At 40.2% G+C, this 20,182-nt stretch overlaps 3 gene segments (V, D, J or C); all 3 read right to left on the bottom strand.

The window, feature by feature from the left end:
* Positions 1-2,709: 2,709 nt before the first annotated feature.
* LOC120303571 lies at positions 2,710-3,330 on the bottom strand. The segment is given in 2 exon segments: positions 2,710-3,116; positions 3,213-3,330. Coding segments are annotated over 2 exon segments (525 nt in total).
* A 4,905-nt stretch (positions 3,331-8,235) lies between these two features.
* Positions 8,236-8,753, bottom strand: LOC120303569. The segment is given in 2 exon segments: positions 8,236-8,555; positions 8,645-8,753. Coding segments are annotated over 2 exon segments (366 nt in total).
* A 4,665-nt stretch (positions 8,754-13,418) lies between these two features.
* LOC120303568 lies at positions 13,419-19,730 on the bottom strand. The segment is given in 5 exon segments: positions 13,419-13,632; positions 14,119-14,129; positions 14,640-14,743; positions 16,448-16,819; positions 19,653-19,730. Coding segments are annotated over 5 exon segments (747 nt in total).
* Positions 19,731-20,182: the final 452 nt, after the last annotated feature.

Genomic DNA, 20,182 nt, shown 5'->3' with positions numbered 1-20,182 from the left:
GACACCTGTTTCCTTGCTTTAGATTGTCCATTTGCAAATAATTTGAGAGCTGCATTTGGAGGCAGAGAATCTCCCTTTGATAACTGGAGAATAGTAATTGTTTGTTGCTGAATAATAGTAAACCAAAATTTCCTAAGCTTTTCCTGGAAACTGCCTGACCCAATGCATGCTGTAGATGCTTAGGTTAAATTCTAACACAGAACAGATGAGTACTGTGGATTCTCCTGGTCTTTTTAACTGAATGGGGCAGTGACTGCAATGAATTATTAACAGCCAGAAAGGTCACATAATATCATTGTGTCAATACCAAGCAACAAAATTAGTCCTTCCCAAATTTAACTTTTTGTTAAACATGTTATGGCTCAACATGTCTGGACTACTGCAACATGCTCTACATGGGGCTACCCTTGAAAACTATTCGGAGACTACAGTTGGCCCAGAATGCAGCCACGTGAGCGATAGTGGGTGCTCCTCAATACACCCATGTTACACCTATGTTCCGTGAGCTGCACTGGTTACCTATTGGTCTCCGGGTCCAATTCAAGGTGTTGGTTATTATCTTTAAAGCCCTATATGGCTCAGGGCCAGACTATATGCGAGACCACCTACTACCTCATAGTTCCCTTCAGCCGGTTAGATCCCTCAGGCTGGGCCTCCTTCAGGCCCCGTCGGCCAAGCAGTGCCATTTGGCGGGGCCGCGGAGGAGGGCTTTCTCTGTGATGGCACCCACGTCTTGGAACCAGCTCCCCCTGGAGATTAGGACCACTCCCACCCTGTTGGTTTTCCATAAGCTGCTTAAGACCTGGCTTTTCCGGCAGGCCTGGGGTTTATAAAACCTGACCCCTGGATGACTGTAATTGTACTGTTTTGTTTGTCATGTTTTATGTTGTTTTTATTGTTAGCCGCCCAGAGTCCTACGGGAGTGGGCAGTTTATAAATTTTAAAAATAAAATAAAAAATAAAATAAATGTTAAGATAAGAAGAGATAAAAATTTACAAAGTAGTGTCATGATGATCATCAAGCTGTAGTTGAGCCATATCATCACGATGAATGGAAGGGTAATAAATCTGTGATGGTTGGCAGACTGAAGGGAGTCCTTTTTCAGAGAAGGCTAAAAGTAAAGGTTTCCCCTGTCCAGTTATGTCTGAATGTAGGGAGCAGTGTTCATCTCTGTTTCTTAGCCAAGGGAGCCAGCATTGTCCAAAGATGCTTGGCTGGCATGACTACATCCCAGAGCACACCAGATGCTGTTACTTTCCCATTGAAGTGGTACTTATTTATCTACTTCATTTGCATGCTTTTGAACTGTTAGACGAGCAGGAACTGGGGCAAGTAATGGAAGCTCACCCTTGAACACAAGTTGTCAACTGGAAAACTCAACATTTTTAATTGATGAGCTTAAAAGGCTTAGAAGTCCCTTTCTTAGAAGGCTAAGACTGGCCTTAAAAAATGAAAAGCAGATCTTGGTTTGCCTATTCCTGGAAGACATCCAACAACAAAAGGATAGAAGGTGCTTCCTAAATCTCCTAGATAACAATAATAATAGATTAAATGTATATGTCCTCCAACTTTCAGTGATTCTGAGTGGTTGTGATAAATGCATGATCATAATAAATAGAGCATCAGAAGAATAACTCCAGAAATGTTTCACCTAATTAAACTGCAGGAGGAAGAACCAATTTCTGCACAATACATGATAACTTTATTACCATGCCTTTATTTTTAATTTAGACACTTTTAGAATTCTTTATAAAATGTAATGATCTGTTATCTCTCCAGGCAGATTTAGTTTTAATTATCTACATTCGTATGTGAAGAAGAATGGGCCCTAAGAATTGAAGTTTACAAAAATGTAAAATCAAAAATATTCAACCCAATGCAACATGTAGTAATTCTTATTTGTGAAAATTGGCATTACAAGAAGGCCATTATGGAAAATGGGTTTATGTGGTTCTTGACTTTACCAGTGAAGGATTTTATGACACTGAAATGTCACTATATTTAACCTTCTTATAGTTTGACACTGTGGGGCAAAATGTTTAAGGTCTAAATTCCTATCGTTCTCCATAGATGGACATTGGTTCTCTTAAAGGTAGAAAAAGTCATTAGTAATTGCTTTGAAATCCCCCAAAGAGCTGCTGAGGAAGCAAGAAGAAAGATAGAATAAGGCAATTTAGTTAAGTTTTGAGTCACTTTTCTTGACAATTATTTTTTTTTAAGAAATCTTGCAATGAAAATATTATGGCAAGTTTGGGATTTGTGGTTCAAGAAATAATAATACACAAAAGAGTTAGTAATAATAATAATAATAATAATAATAATAATAATAATAATAATAGTAGTAGTAGTAGTAGTAGTAGTAGTAGTAGTAGTAGTAGTAAAGTTGGAAGGGATCTTGGAGGTCATCTAGTCCAACCCCCTGCTCAAGCAGGAAACCCTACACCATTTCAGACAAATGGCTGTCCAGTCTCTTCTTAAAAACTTCCAGTGTTGGAGCATTTACTGCTTCTGGAGGCAGGCTGTTCCACTGATTAATTGTTCTCACTGTCAGGAAGTTTCTAGGTTGCTTCTCCCCTTGATTAGTTTCCACCCGTTGCTTCTTCTCCTGCCTTGAGGTGCTTTGGAAAATAGCTTGATTCCCTCTTCTTTATGGCAGCCCCTGAGATATTGGAACACTGCTATTCTGTCCCCCCTTGTCCTTCTCTTCGTTAAGTTCCTCCATCTGCCTGTTGGACACACACAAGAGAATGACTGTGCTTAAATTTGAACAGCGGTAGTTTTGACCAGCTTGAAGGAAGGTTCCTGTCATTGTGTCTTATGCAATAATATGTAGCTGTGTCTTCAGCCTTTAAAGCATTGAGCTGCAAGATCACTTGGCTCCTAGAATTGTCTTTTGTGATGCTGGCCTGACTTCGAAAGATAGTGCTATAAGCAGTGCCTCCATTATGCCAGATGTCTCCGATCCATTCCAGTTCCTTTCCTGAGACCTGGCGGATCCAGCTTATTCCAGAGCTTCCAAGAGAAAATCCAGAAACTGTACAGGTGAACCTCATCCTTTCCCCTGGTCTTTTCACTTGAGCAGCAGATTGAGTAATTGTAATTTCTGAAGTAGTGCCTGCATGAATACAAAAACAATTTAAAAATAAAAGTATGTGAAAAAATACACACCAAAAAAATGCACATCTGCCTACAAATAAACTAGTGATCTTACATGCTGGGAACACAATGAGGAAATTTATCAACAGTTTCAAAGCCATGCTTTCAAGAAGGATAATGCAAAAGGTGAAAAGCAATTCAATACTGTCAGGTACTTCTAATACTGTCTCCATTCTATTTAATGAAGGCCATACAGGGAAGTAATTTACATGAAACAAAGTATGCTATGTATTTATTGGCTAGTCTGTGGTGTATATTCAGCTTTGTGTTGCAAATGTAGCTACATCACAGCAAGACGATTACTTTTCCTTCTGGGATCTATATTCTGATTTCTTGTGCAAAAATATTATGATATCATATCATTCCAAATAGATATTGTTTATCCATCTAAGTTGTCTTCTTCTTATCATCCTCTTCCTCCTCCTTCTCCTCCTCCTCCTCTCTTCTTCCTCCTTCTTCTTCTCCTCCTCCTCCTCCTCCTCCTCCTCCTCCTCCTCCTCCTCCTCCTCCTCTTCTTCTTCTTCTTCTTCTTCTTCTTCTTCTTCTTCTTCTTCTTCTTCTTCTTCTTCTTCTTCTTCTTCTTCTTCTTCTTCTTCTTCTTCTTCTTCTTCTTCTTCTTCTTCTTCTTCTTCTTCTTCTTCTTCTTCTTCTTCTTCTCCTCCTCCTCCTCCTCCTCCTCCTCCTCCTCCTCCATGCTGGAGTTCTTCAATTTCAAATATTGGTCTTGAGCCTGGTAACCACAACCAACCTAAATTCAAATGAATCTCTTCCACTGGAAAATCAAGCTCAAAATTTGAATGAAATCTTCAACTGTCACAAAGATTTGAGTACATTAGAAATGGTCTGGCAGATGGTGGTTTTAGTGTTCTGCTTGAATGTAATATTAATAAGAGTCATACCAGATAGATAGAAACAATTTAAATGAAATGATGGCTTTATAATTTTTCTGCTCTTTCCCTTTTTCATTTCTAAAGAAAATGGGTTACAATATAAGAGGCAAGGTAGGTGAAGAAAGGAAAAGAAAGCATGGGAGAACTGATGGAGAATGGAGTCCATTTGGAATGCAATGATTTCCACCCATGTTTAGATGGGAAACCATTCATGATTTAAATATTGCTTCAATTGATTGGACTATAGAAATTGAATTAGTCTAATTAAATAGAAGAAAAGAATTCTATCAACTTCCTATGGCTTAGGATTGGAAACTCTTGTCAGCCCAACCATTGTTTTTTTTCTCCAATTAGTTATATGTTATATGAACACATTCAGTAATAAATACACCATTAATACATCTATATACAATGTTGAAGATAACATTGTTATGCATGTGCCTTTCCCTACATAGGTAAAAAAACAAGAAAAAAGTGAAGGAAATGATCGAAAGTGGCAAGAAGGTGACAAGCAATAGGGAGAAAGCAGAACTATTTAACTCATTTTTTGCATCTGTCTTTACACAAAGGGAAAAAAACAGACCAACCTATCAAAAATAGTGCCATAAAAATCAGTATAGAAACACAAGTTAAGATAGGCAAGAAAATGATAAGTGAGCACCTGTCCAGCCTAGACGAGTTCAAATCACCAGGACCAGATGGATTACACCCCAAGGTTGTCAAGGAACTGGAAGATGTGATCTCAGAACCACTGAACTATATTTTTCAAAGATCTTGGAACACTGAGGAACTACCAGAGGACTGGAAAAGAGCTGATGTAGTTCCCATCTTCAAAAAAGGGGAAAAAATGGATCCAGGAAATTACAGACCTATCAGCCTGACCTCAATACCTGGGAAGATTCTGGAAAAGATAATCAAACAATGAATCAGTGAACACCTAGAGCAAACAAAATCACTACTAAAAGCCAACATGGGTTTGTCAAAAACAAATCATGCCAGAGAAACCTTATTGCATTCTTTGACCAAGTGACAAAATTAGTGGATCAGAGGAATGCTGTGGATATCATTTACTTGGACTTCAGTAAGGCATTTGATAAAGTAGATCACAACCTACTACTCGATAAGATAGAAAAAAGTGGGTTAGAAAAAATCACCACCAGATGGATCCGTAGCTGGCTGACTGGCCATACTCAGCATATGGTCCTCAATGGAACTGCATCTACATGGAGGGAAGTATGTAGTGGGGTGCCCCAGGGCTCTGTTCTAGGCCCAGTGCTCTTCAACATATTCATCAATGATTTGGACGAGGGGATAGATGGGGAACTCATCAAATTTGTGGATGACACAAAGCTGGCAGGAATAGCCAACACTCCAGATCTTAAGATACAGGAGGACCTGGACAGACTTGAATACTGGGCGCTATCTAACAAAATGAAAAAAAAAAATAGATTCTACATTTAGGCAAGAAAAACCAAATGTACAGGTATAGTATAGGGGGTACGTTGCTCAATAGTAGTAACTGTGAGAGGGATTTCGGAGTCTTAGTGGACAATCACCTAAATATGAGCTAGCAGTGTGCTACAGCTACCAAAAATCCAACTCAGTGCTTGGCTGCATTAACAGAGGGATAGAATCAAGATGGTAAGGCCACACTTGAAATACTGCATCCAGTTTTGCTCACCCCGATGTAAAAAAGATGCTGAGTTGAGGAAATAATTTATGTGACTTGACCTCAGTGACCTAGAACAAGAACAAAGCTGAGATACCTAGAATCTAGTAGAATAAAATGACCTTGTTTATTTGTTAATAGAAGCATTATACAAAGAGCTAGTTGCTTTATAACAGGGATGTCAAACTGCTGGCCCGCGGGCTGGATTTGTTATGCCGAAACCATGCCCACACCATTGCCAGCAATGTAAAAAAAATTGTGATATGTCGCGATACATCATGTGACATTGCGAGTTTGACACCTCTGCTTTATAAGAATTCCCCTGTCAACCTAATTTCTGAGCTGTCATGGATGTCAGGTGAGTTGGGCTGTGAGAGAAAATTACTCTTTCAGACACTGTCCATATGCAAATCCAGTTCCTTCTCACTATATTCATCTCCTTGCTAAAATGAGAGTAACTAAACAGCTGTGACAGATCCCAAATGAATTGCTCATATATATATAAAGCTGTGCTGTTATGATTCCGTTTTCATTGGAGTGAATCCAAATGAAACTTTCCTTTTGCCACATAAACTGTAAGTTTCAGAACAAGCTCAGATTCATTTTTCTCCACTGTGTTCCCTTGCACAGTAATACTTGGCTATGTCTTCAGCTTTCAGTCCATTCTAGATAAACCAGGTTCCTGGAACTATCTTTGGAGATTGTGAATCGACCTTTAAAAGAATTTGCATAGTGTGTGGTGCCTTTATTTATCCGTGAGATCCACTCCAGCCCTTTTCCATCTGCCTGGCAGACCCAGTGGATCCAGTAACTATCAATGTTGAACCCAGAGCATGTGCAAGTGAATCGAAGAGAATCTCCAGGTCTTTTCAGCCCTCCTCCTGATTCAGTTAATGAAACATCTGCCAGAACATCTGAAAAGAAAGACACAAGAAGATATCTGAAGAGCTTGTGGAGAAATTGAAGTGCAACTTACAATATTATGGAACCCAAAGAAGAATACCTTTAAAAATGGAGAGAGTCAAGATGACATTTACCCATATAATCATTGTTATTAAATGTTTTGTAGGAGAAATATATATTAGGTGAATTGCTGATTCCCAAGAGTTCTGGTAATCTCTGGATCTTTGAGTAAGAAGGAGGGAGACATTTAAAGGTTGGGCTGTCTTTCAATTTGCATGTCCTTCTCTATATAAGAAGAGATCATGGTGCCTACCATATCTATCAACTTTAACTCTGCCCGTTTGACACCTTCACCACCACCACCACCACCACCACCACCATCATCATCATTATCATTATCCACACTAGACCACAGTCTTAGCATTACTTAGAGACCCAGTTTAGTGTACTAGTTAATATGGTGGCCAGAAGACTGAGAAATGTACTCTGGTCTTAGGCATGAAAAAGCAACTTGGTGTCATGTCCCTGTCAGAAAGCTGTCTTTCTGAGGGGAGGGGGGACTGTTACTTGGAAATCGAAGTATTTGATGTTTTTGCTTTGCTGTATCTGCATGGGAATTATGGAGGGGGGGAAATGGACATCCTGGATGGATTTATTTCTGGCCAGCATCTGCCTGTTACCAAGGTCACAGCACCAGGGAATGACATGTTATCACCTTCTCACCTCAGAGTTCTCACAATGACTTCATGCCAGTGAATTGGCTCCTGATGGACTGGGCCACTGGGGTGGATTTGAACAATGGGGAATTAGCTTAATGATTCATGCGGGAACTTCAGATTCTGCCTGGCTTCTCTGCAATCACTTTTTCTCAGTAAAACATCCTTTTGAAATAATGCTTGTTTCAAGGGTCATGATTTCCTGAGAAGATAGCTGAGGCAGGATCTTACACTGGGTGATTTTGGACTAGTTCCAGTTGTGGTGCCCACCATATCTATCAAATTCTCCACAATTTATTAGGGTATATCTTTTCTTTTATTGAGAATTATGTTTAGTTGAGGAAATAAATTATGCGACTTGACCTCAGTGACCTAGAACAAGAGCAAAGTTGAGATACCTAGAATCTAGTAGAATAAAATGACCTTGATTATTTGTTAATAGAAACATTATACAAAGAGCTAGTTGCTTTATATCAGGGATGTCAAACTGCCGGCCCGCGGGCTGGATTTGTCATGTCGAAACCACGCCCACATCATTGCCAGCAATGGAAAAAAATTGTGATATGTCACAACACATCATGTGACATTGCAAGTTTGGCACCTCTGCTTTATAAGAATTCCACTGTCAAACTAATTTCTGAGCTGTCGTGGGTATTAGGTGAGTTGGGCTGTGAGAGAAAATTACTTTTTCAGATACTGTCCATATGCAAATCCAGTTCCTTCTCACTATATTCATCTCCTTGCTAAAATAAGTAACTAAACAGCTGTGACAGATCCCAAATGAATTGCTCATGATATATATTTAAAGCTGTGCTGTTGTGATTCTGTTTTCATTGGAGTGAATCCAAATGAAACTTTCCCTTTGCCACATAAACTGTAAGTTTCAGAACAAGCTCAGATTCATTTTTCTCCACTGTGCTCCCTTGCACAGTAATACTTGGCTGTGTCTTCAGCTTTCAGTCCGTTCATGTCTAGATAAACCAGGTTCCTGGAACTATCTTTGGAGATTGTGAATCGACCTTTAAAAGAATTGGCATAATATACGGTGCCTTTATTTATCTGTGAGATCCATTCCAGTCCTTTTCCATCTGCCTGGCGGACCCAGTGGATCCAGTAACTATCAATATTGAACCCAGAGCATGTGCAAGTGAGTCGAAGAGAAACTCCAGGTCTTTTCAGCCCTCCTCCTGATTCAGTTAATGAAACATCTGCAAGAACATCTGAAAAGAAAGACATGAGAAGATATCTGAAGAGCTCGTGGAGAAATCTTAGTGCAACTCACAATATTATGGAACCCAAAGAAGCATACCTTTAAAAATGGAGAGGGTCAAGATGACATTCAACCATAGAATCATTGTTATTAAATGGCTTGTAGGAGAAATATGTGTTAGGTGAGTTGCTGATTCTGTCTCTGAGTGTTTGAGAAAGAAGGAGGGAGATGTTTAAAGGTTGGGCTGCCTTTGAATTTGCATGTCCGTCTCTATATAAAAAGAGATCACCTGTCCAGAATCATTTTAAATTGCTTAAACATCCTCAACCAAATATTTAAGTGTAAAACATGGACTGAGTCTTGAAGAGAAACTGATCAAAGCTAACTGAATTTGGATGGTGCAAGAGTGTTTCTTTTCTGTTTTCCCAAAGACTGAGAATCTCCATAGACATGTTTTCTTTATTTATTTTTTATTCATTAAATTAGTTTGCCACCCATCCCCCTGCAAGGCATTCATATTTGTGTCCTATGTGTAAGAGATGACAGGCTGAGTCCAAGGGAGGGGTCAAACATTAGAAGTCATGAGTACCTGTATACAAATTGCTTAAACATCCTCAAGCAAATATTTAAGTGCAAAATATGGACTGAGTCTTGCATAAAGGCTGATGAAAACTAACCAAATTCAGATAATACAAAAGAATGTTTCTTTTTTGTATTTCTCTCCCATGTCCAGAAGAAAGACAAAAAGAAAGAAAGAAAGAAAGAAAGAAGAAAGACAGAAAGAAAGAAAGAAAGAAAGAAAGAAAGAAAGAAAGAAAGAAAGAAAGAAAGAAAGAAAGAAAGAAAGAAAGATTTTTTTGCAAGTGTATGGAAATAGATTATCATCAATATCAATTGATCGGTCAATCAATCATCATCCACACTAGATTACAGTTTTAGCATTACTTAGAAACTTAAAGTTTGGTGTAGTAGTTAATGTGATGACCAGAACAAAGGCTGTGAATTGTAGTCCAGTCTTATGCATGAAAAACCAGCTAGGTGTCTTTGGACTAGTTGAAGATTATGGTACCCACCATGTCTATCAAATTGAAATCTGCCTGTTCTTTGCATTTTGGTTCTATGGCCATAAATTTGGAATGTTCTCCATGATTCATTAAGTTGTGACTTTTCTTTCCATCAGTATGTTTAGTAGAGGGTTTTGATGTAACAAACAATATTATGGGACTTAATCTCTGTGACCTAGAACAAGAGCAGATGAGATACTTAGAATAAAAAGTCCTTAGTTATTTGTTAATACAAGCATTGTATAGAGAACCAGTTGCCATCACAACTTTGCTTGGGGCTGCCCATAAAATTTTGATAGCATCAGAGGAAATATAATTGCATTCTGTTGGGAAGATAAGAAGCCCTCTTTGTGTTTCTATAATCATCTGGGGAGTATTTGTGCTGGAGGAAATCACTGTGACCCCTATCACACAGTGCTTCACTGTACAACAAAAAGGAACAGATGGAAGACAGCAGGACATGAATAGAAGCAATGAGGTCTAAAACCCACCTTTCCACTATCTTTTTTTATCACAGTCTGGGTAACTGAATAGAAATGAGATTTAAAATCCAGTTGATCAAAACTTGGGTCATGGATCCAATGCACTCTTATACTACAAGAAAGTATTGTTTTTCCAGCATCCCCTTCTCTAGTACCCCTCCACATGCATTAATCCAGGATAGATCATATTCTCTCCTACGTTTTTTTGATGTCTTTTGTAGCTCTTTTGCAACTAAACATATTTGTTTGTTTGTTTGCTTGCTTGCTTATTGTGGGACCATCTCATCCCAAAGGGGTTGGCCCACCTCACCTGCACTGATAGAGAAGACATGCTACAGGCCCCATTGGCCAGGGTACTCCTACTGGCGAGGTCCAGGAGAAGACACTTCTCTCTTTTTGCTCCTGCCTTTTGGAACATTTTGCCCCCCAGAGGTCAGTTCCATCCATCCTAACCTTCTACAAGAGCTTAAAAACCTGACAATGCTGGTTAACTTGGGGTTCCAGTGGGGAGGGGTTCACATTCAGTGTGGATGACAGACTAACAACACATCCCACTTCCTCCCCTGCTCATCCTATTCCCTCCCCTCCCTCTTGTTTAGATAGGATTGAATATTTATCTTTGTATGTTATCTAGCTTATATTTTCTATAGCTTTTGTAATCTTTTTAATATTGTAAACTACCCAGAGTTACTTTGTGGTAAGATGGGCAATCAATATTTTTTTTTATTATTATTTTATATTTTATTTTTTAATTTTAATTTTATTTTATATTTAATATTATTTAATTTTATTAACTTTATTTTTTTATTGTATTATTGTATTTTTAAATTTGTTTGCCACCTATCTCGCTACAAGGAGACTCCTCGTTCTGACTCAGTTATGGTGAAGAATAAACCTTTTGAGAATTCCTCTGTAGACCTAATTTTTGGGGTATCTTAAATGCTGATGCCATCTTTTCATTCTTGTGCATATCTACAGGTAGGCTTCTATTGAAACACCTCCAATAAAGGAAAGTCCATCCCCCCCTCAATCTCAAAGTCACTTTAGTCCATATATTTATTTACCTTAATTCCATTTCATTCTTATCCAACTCAAAGCCATGTACAGTCACCAATAGAAATTTGTAGATATTTTATAATCGTGAGACAATGAACAGAACAGATCAGAACAGAGTAGAATAGAATAGAATAGAATAGAATAGAATAGAATAGAATAGAATAGAATAGAATAAAGCTGGAAGGGACCTTGGAGGTCTTCTAGTCCAGCCTCCTACTCAAACAGGAGACCCTACACCATTTCTGACAGATGGCTGTTCAATCTCTTGAAAGCTTCCAGTGATGAAGCTCCCACAACTTCTGAAGGCAATCTCTTCCATTGGTTGATTGTTCTCACTGTCAGAAAATTTCAGACTAAATTTGAAATCTTTCCTTGATCAGTTTCCATCCATTATTCCTTGTCTGACCTTTGGGTGCTTTGGAAAATAGGTTGTCCCCCTCCACTCTGTGACAGTCCCTCAAATATTGAAAGACTGCTATTATGTCTCCCCAGTCCTTCTCTTCACTAGACTAGCTGTGCCCATTTCCTGTAACCGTTCTTCATATGTTTTAGCCTCCAGGTCCCTGGTCATCTTAGTTGTTCTTCTCTGTTTGCATAACTGCTCGTTATTGCCAGGGGCATGGAGGAGGGTATTGGTTTTACGTTTTGTATGATGGGGTTTATTTTTTTTAAGCTGTCCAGAGTCACCACAAGTGAGTTGGTAGACATATAAATTCCCTATAAAACATATTTGGCTACCAGATTTTACCTGGGAAAAATGATTTTGAAGATAGATAGGTCCTTAGCTATATAGAGATTGACGGGTGATCAATTTGAACTACATCGAGAAAAAAACCAACAGACTTAAGGAGTGGTGCAGCATGATAATACCAGATCTGATCTAAACAGACAGAAGCAGCCAATCTTTTCACTGGCTGAAGTGCCTGGCTAGTCTTCAAGGGCAGCCCCATGTAGAATGAATTATAGTAAAGTAAAAAAAAAAAAACATGCAGTGACAAGGTAAGCATCATTATCCTCAGCATGCCTCATTCTAGGAATGGCTTTTCAAGAACTATTTCAAACATACTGTCAAGCTGCGAAGATTTTGTCATTAGGCCCACCGTACTGCTTCTAGCTTGCTTACAGTTGCAAGGGGAGGGGGGAAGAGCTTGGGATCTGCAGGTGTGAGAGCCAAGATCCCCGAAGAGATATTTTGGCGAACAGAGGACTTCTTCTCAAAACAAATGCTTGAGGAATAATTGGGCAATGTGTCCTGAGCTGTCGGGGGTGGGGGGGTGGGAGTTTTACTCTCTTTTAACTACCTTTTTCCTGCCATATTGTCAGAGCTAGCTTTTCTTCGACTGTGCCGGTATGCTATGCCTAATAAAATTTACATTAGAGATAACCATGTCTCTGGTGTGTGACTTCATTGGGCTTTTCAGCCGGAACTTGACATATACTGCTAAAGAAGTTTCCTTTCATTTGGAAAACCAAGGGTGATTCTCTCTGCATGTTTTCCTATGGATGATTTCCTATCATTGTTTTACCCAGCACTGTAAATAATCCTCAACAGAAAAGCTCACAAAAATTAATATGTTTTTGCTTGAACCCTGGTCAACTGTGCAGCGTAGTCATTAGATCAGGGGTCTGCAACCTTGGCAACTTTATAACGTTTGGACTCCATCCCCCAGTTCCTCAGCATGGCTGACTGAGGAATTCTGGGAGTTGGAGTCCACATGTCATAAAGTTACCAAGGTTTTACTTTGTTCTCATGTATATGCAACAAAAAACAAAAAAATGATAAGTCCCCCAAAGGGCTGTTTGATTTTATACACTTCTGTTTGTCATGGCTATGAGGCCAAGGAGGGCAGTACCACTGCATTTGATTGCTGTCTATCATTTATCACCTTTCAAGGAGCACATGTAGCTTAAGGGATGTTATGGACGTGGGTGACTTTTGCTCCACAGTTATGAGACCACAGTCATACACCTGTAGACATTTTGTATATAATTACGTGGATTGTATGTATATGTTTATTTCTCTTTTGTCATGTTCTCTTTATATGCTAAATTAATAAATATGATTTCCTGTTTTATCAGAATTCTCCGAACTGAAATATCCAAAGACTGATAAGTCAATAGTTCTTTCTCTGAGCAAGGAGATGAATGGAATGGAACTAGATTATTTGATTCCGTTTCAGGTTCTGTTTTTCTATTATTTTATGGAACTACACATCAGCAGTACTGTTCCGCTTTTCATGTTAACCAAGCAGCTGGTCTTCTCTGGAGGATTTATGAGTGGTTATGGATGTGGTTTTCTCTTGCACAGTAATACACAGTTGTGTCCTCAGTATTCAGGTTTGTCAGTTGCAGAAATGTGGTGCTGACGGAAGTGTCGACAGTGATGGTGACTTGAGCTTTCAAAGCTTCATCATAGAATGTCTTAAAGTTGTCTGCCCTAATAGTACCCACCCAGTTCAGTCCTTTTCCTGCCTGTTTGATCCAGCTCAAACTATAGTAATAATGATAATAAAGTTGGAAGGGACCTTGGAGGTCATCCAGTCTGACCCCCTGCTCAGGCAGGAAACCCTATACCATTTTGGACAAATAGCTGCCCAGTCTCTTCTTAAACACTTCCAGTGTTGGAGCATTCACCACTTTTGGAGGCAGGTTGTTCCACTAGTTAATTCTAACTGTCAGGAAGTTTCTCCTTAGTTCTAGGTTGCTTCTCTCCTTGATTAGTTTCCATCCATTGCGTCTTGTCCTGCCTTCAGGTGCTTTAGAGAATAGCTGGGCTCCCTCTTTGTGGCAGCCCCTGAGGAACACTGCTATCATGTCCCCCCTTGTCCTTCTGTTCGTTAAACTAGACATACCCAATTCCAGCAACCGTTCCTTATACGTTTTAGCTTCCAGTCCCCTGATCATCTTTGTTGCTCTTCTCTCTGCTCTTTCTAGAGTCTCAACATCTTTTTTACATCGAGGTGACCAAAACTGGATGTAGTATTCCAAGTGTGGCCTTGCCAAGTGGTATTAATACTTCATGTGATCTTGATTCTATCCCTCTGTTAATGTAGCCCAGCACTGTGTTGGCTTTTTTGGCAGCTGCAGCACACTGCTGGCTCATATTTAGGTGATTGTCCACTAGAACTCCAAGATCCCTCTCACAGTTATTACTGTTGAGCAAGGTACCCCCTATACTATACCTGTACATTTGGTTTTTCTTGCCTAAATGTAAACCTTACTTTTTTCACCATTGAATTTCATTTTTTTAGATAGCACCCAGTGTTCAAGTCTGTCCAGATCCTCCTGTATCTTAAGCCTGTCTCCTGGAGTGTTGGCTATTCCTGCCAGCTTGGTGTCATCTGCAAATTTGATGAGTTCCCATCTATCCCCTCGTCCAAATTGTTGATGAAGATGTTGAAGAGCACTGGGCCCAGAACAGAGCCCTGAGGCAACCCACTACACACTTCCCTCCATGTAGATGCGGTTCCATTGAGGACCACATGCTGAGTAGTCAGTGAAAGTATATTCAGATGCCTTACAGGTCAATCATATTGATTCCCCAGGTGTTTTTATTTCTGGACCAGACTGGATAAATTGTATTTCAGATTGGATCCCTGTTGAGAAGGATGAGGATGAGGAGGAGTTGTTTAAACATTCTAATATGTTTTTCTCTCTTTTTTGTCACCTAGAATTAATATGATCTAATAATTTAGTTATTTCACTAGTTCTGTATTGAGCAGTCCTCATAGTCAGCAAAGGAAAATATGATGTCCTTCAGCACAACATGGCATCAGAATGAACAAAAGCTGAGTTTGTGGTTTAGGAATATACCTAATTGAATATTTTGTTTTATTTGATATATGTATTCTTGTTTTTTCCTTTGTTTTTAGTTCCTTTGAAGGTTTGACTGCCTGGATCATTATACTTGTACAGAATAAATCCTTCTGTCTATGTTGCCTTACCTCCCAATCAAGCTACCAGTAGGAGAGGATACAACCAGGAAGACATGATTGTAATGAACTAAGGAAAAAAAAAAAACAGGATGTTGTCAGACTGCCCAGCCATTTTTTTTATTATTTATAAATATCTGGGGGAGGAAAACTAGTCTTTTTATTTGCATATAGATGATTTAGGATAGTACATAAGAAACTAAAACCCTATGCTTGCCCCTTAATGCATTTGCAAGATGTACGAGCTCCCAGTCACAGTGAATAAATGGCACACCTGTAGAGATGGGGGCCAGGTAGAGGTTGTGAGCAGCAAACTGCCCTTCCAATGCCTGCGTAACTCTTCTCGCTACATGATCTCATCCATTCACATCACCATGACAATGTACCAGGCTGGTACAAAATATCACCTGGTTCACATGATATCAGCCTGGTTACATCAACAGGATGTGGTAGAAACTGCTCCCTGACTGGGGCCTCCTGGCTAGTACATTCTTAAGGATTGGTAAGGGGTTTCACCAATAGAACTGCTGTTGCTATGCTGATGCCATCTTACTTTATGCTATTTGAATACCTGTATATAAGGCAATAAACCAGTGGTTCTCAACCTTTTTAATGCTGCAACCCCCAACCGGTCGTAAGTCGGGGACTACCCAACCGGTCGTAAGTTGGGGACTATCCAACCAGTCGTAGGTCAAGGACTTTCCCTGCCCAGGAGCGCTGCACATGCATGGTGCCGCCCCCTGTGCCATCTGAGGCGTAGCTGGCAAGCGACAGAGACAGCGCAGGCTGACCACCAGCTGGGCCACCAGCTGGCCCAGCCCAAGGGGGGTAAGGCACCCGCCAGGCCCCACGCATGCCAGCAACCCTCCCTATGCCCGCCGGCCTCCCACCTCCCACCCCAGCCCTCTTTTACTTACATTTTTAGTAGTTGCTCAGCAGGGAGGGGTGGAAGCTTCCAGACAGCTCGCCTTCGCTGCAGACAACTTGCAGCACCGTTTGCAGAATGGGACTTTTGGCGGGCTCAGCAGGGCAGAGACAGCCTGGACAATTCCTACTGGCTTTTGAAAGCCAATAGAATTAGACTCTATTCAAGAGAGTCTATTCTATTGGCTTTCAAAAGCCAATAGAATAAAAGGGAGTAGCACAGCTAAGGAAAAGGGGAAAAAATGGCGGACTGCGTTGTTTGGCGACTCCCGTGAAATGGTCGTTCGACCCCAAATGTGGACCTGACCCACAGGTTGAGAACCACTGCAATAAACACTGCGAAAGCAGTCAGCCATATTTGTATCCTGCAATGACTGATTCCTACAAACACCAAGGATTTAGATATTTTTATCTTGCCTTTCACGTCCCTTGCTATATTATTACAGCAAAGCAGCCAGTTTCCTCCTGAGGATTTATGAATGGCTATGAATGTGGTTTTCTCCACTGTGTGCCTTCCACAATAATGCACAGCTGTATCATCAGTGTTCAGGTTTGTCAATTGCAGAAATGTGGTGCTGATGGAAGTGTCCACGGTGATGGTGACTCGAGCTTTCAAAGCTTCAGCATAGAATGTATTAAAGTTGTCTGTCCTAATAGTACCCACCCAGTTCAGTCCTTTTCCTGGTGCCTGTTTGATCCAGTTCATCCTATAGTTAGTGAAGTTATATCCAGATGCCTTACAGGTCAATCGTATTGATTCTCCAGGCCTTTTTATTTGTGGACCAGACTGAAGAAACTGTATTTCAGATTGGATCCCTGTGCAGAAGAAAAGGAGAAGGAGAAAAAGAAAAGAAAGAAAGAAAGAAAGAAAGAAAGAAAGAAAGAAAGAAAGAAAGAAAGAAAGAAAGAAAGAGAAGAAGAAGAAGAAGTTGTTTAAATTTTCAGATTCTGATATCCTTTATTTTCTAATGTTTTTTTCTCTCTTTTTGTCATCTAGATTTAATACAGTCTAATAATTGCTCCTGGGGAGGAAATAATTGCTCCTGGGGAGGAAAGCTATGGCAAATCTAGACAGCATTCTAAAAAGCAGAGACATCACCCTGCCAACAAAAGTGCGCATAGTCCAGGCCATGATTTTCCCAGTTGCAATGTATGGCTGTGAAAGTTGGACCATAAGAAAGGCTGAGCGCAAAAGAATTGAGGCCTTTGAACTGTGGTGCTGGAGAAGACTCCTGCGATTCCCTTGGACTGCAAGGCGTTCAAACCGGTCGGTCCTAGAAGAGATCAACCCCGACTGCTCTTTAGAAGGCCAGATCCTGAAGTTGAAACTCAAGTACTTTGGCCACCTAATGAGAAGGAAGGATTCACTGGAGAAGAGCCTAATGCTGGGAAAGACTGAGGGCAATAGAAGAAGGGGACGACAGAGAATGAGATGGCTGGATGGAGTCACTGAAGCAGTAAGTGTGAATTTAAATGGACTCCAGAAGATGGTGGAGGACAGGAAGACCTGGAGGAATGTTGTCCATGGGGTCGCGATGGGTCGGGCACGACTTCGCAATTAACAACAACAACAATAATTTAGCTAGTTCTCCAGTTCTCTATTTAGCAGTCATCCTCCCCAGCAAAGAAAACTATGATTCCCTTCAGCACAACATGACATCAGAATGGAAAAAAGCTGAGTTTGTGATTCAGAAATATACCTAACTGGATGTAATAGTAATAGTAGTAAAGTTGGAAGGGACCTTGGAGGTCATCTAGTCCAACCCCCTGCTCGGGCAGGAAACCCTACACCATTTCGGACAAATGGCTGTCCAGTCTCTTCTTAAAACTTCCAGTGTTGGAGCATTTACTGCTTCTGGAGGCAGGCTGTTCCACTGATTAATTGTTCTCACTGTCAGGAAGTTTCTCCTTAGTTCTAGGTTGCTTCTCTCCTTGATTAGTTTCCACCCGTTGCTTCTTGTCCTGCCTTCAGGTGCTTTGGAAAATAGCTTAATTCCCTCTTCTTTATGGCATCCCCTGAGATATTGGAATACTGCTATCATGTCCCCCCTTGTCCTTCTCTTCGTTAAACTAGACATACCCAATTCTCGCAACCGTTCCTTATATGTTTTAGCCTCCAGTCCCCTAATCATCTTTGTTGCTCTTCTCTGTACTCTTTCTAGAGTCTCAACATCTTTTTACATCGTGGTGACCAAAACTGGATGCAGTATTCCAAGTGTGGCCTTACCAAGGCATTGAAGAGTGGTATTAATACTTCATGTGATCTTGATTCTATCCCTCTGTTAATGCAGCCTAGCACTGTGTTGGCCTTTTTGGCAGCTGCAGCACACTGCTGGCTCATATTTAAGTGATTGTCTACTAGGACTCCGAGGTCCCTCTCACAGTTACTACTATTGAGCATGGTGCCACCTATGCTGTACTTGTGCATTTGGTTTTTCTTGCCTAAATGTAGAACCTTGCTTTTTTCACCATTGAATTTCATTTTGTTAGTTAGTGCCCAGTGTTCAAGTCTGTCCAGATCCTTCTGTATCTGAAGCCTGTCTTCTGGAGTGTTGGCTATTCCTGCCAGCTTGGTGTCGTCTGCAAATTTGATGAGTTCCCCATCTATCCCTTCATCCAAATCGTTGATGAAGATGTTGAAGAGTACTGGGCCCAGAACAGAGCCCTGGGGCACCCCACTACACACTTCCCTCCATATAGATGCAGTTCCATTGAGGACCACTCGCTGAGTACGGCCGGTCAGCCAGCTACGGATCCATCTGGTGGTGGTTCTGTCTACCCCACATTTTTCTATCTTGTCAAGTAGTAGGTTGTGATCTACTTTATCAAATGCCTTACTGAAGTCCAAGTAAATTATGTCCACAGCATTCCTCTGATCCACTAATTTTGTCACTTGGTCAAAGAATGCAATAAGATTTGTCTGGCATGATCTATTTTTGACAAACCCATGTTGGCTTTTAGTAATGACTTTGTTTGCCTCTAGGTGTTCGTTGATTCGTTGTTTGATTATCTTTTCCAGGATCTTCCCAGGTATTGAGGTCAGGCTGATAGGTCTGTAATTTCCTGGATCCATTTTTTTTCCTTTTTTGAGGATGGGAACTACATCAGCTCTTTTCCAGTCCTCTGGTAGTTCCCCTGTGTTCCAGGATCTTTGAAAAATATAGTTCAGTGGCTCCGATATCACATCTGCCAGTTCCTTGAGAACTCTGGGGTGTAATCCGTCTGGTCCTGGCGATTTGAACTCATCTAGGCTGGACAGGTGCTCACTAACGATTTTCTTGCCTATCTTAACTTGTGTTTCTGTTTTGTTTTTTGTGGCACTATTTTTGATAGGTTGGTCTGTTTTTTCCCTTTGTGTAAAGACAGATGCAAAAAATGAGTTAAATAGTTCTGCTTTCTCCCTGTTGCTTGTCACCTTCTTGCCACTTCCACCCACTAATGGACCAATCATTTCCTTCACTTTTTTCTTGTTTTTTACATGTTGAAAGAAGCTTTTTTTGTTATTTTTGACTTTTGTCGCAAGCCTCTGTTTTATTTGATATCTAGATTCTTGTTTTTTTTTCCTCTTTGTTTTTAGTTTCTTTAAAGAGTTGACTGCCTGGATCACTATAGTTGTACAGAGGAAATCCTTCTTTCTATGTTGCCTTACCTCCCAGCAAAGCCGCCAGCAGGAGGAGATACAGCCAGGAAGACATGATTGTAGTGCGCTAAGAAAGAAAATAATAGGATGTTGTGACTCTGCCAAGTCAATTTTTTATTTATAGATATCTGGGAGAGGAAATCTAGTCTTTTCATTTGCATATGGTGGTATAAGATAGTACTTAAGAAATATTGTTTTCCTCCTAATACAATTGCAATAGTGTATGACTATTCAGTGAAAGCCAGTAAACAACACACCAAACATCTGGATATTGCCTTCAGCTCTACCGGTTTTATTATTGCAGTTCATTGCATAGACACCCAGATATTTAGACTTGACTCAGCATATTTGTCCAGCTGTCAAGTCCTTCCCAAAGACCTGGGAATAAGCAAATGTTGTTTCATTGTGTTAAAGGTATTGTTGCCAGATGTAAGCTGTTCCAAGTAAAGCTGTTGTCATGTTTCCAACAGATAGGGATGAATAATGCAGAACTCTGAGGCTTACAAATTCCTCAAAGAACATGTTTATTAGTGACAAAG

Source organism: Crotalus tigris, unplaced genomic scaffold (genome assembly GCF_016545835.1).
Source record: "Crotalus tigris isolate CLP2741 ecotype Arizona unplaced genomic scaffold, ASM1654583v1 scf7180000024473.799607, whole genome shotgun sequence".
Lineage (NCBI taxonomy): Eukaryota > Metazoa > Chordata > Lepidosauria > Squamata > Viperidae > Crotalus > Crotalus tigris.
This window is presented reverse-complemented; position numbering and strand designations above follow the sequence as displayed.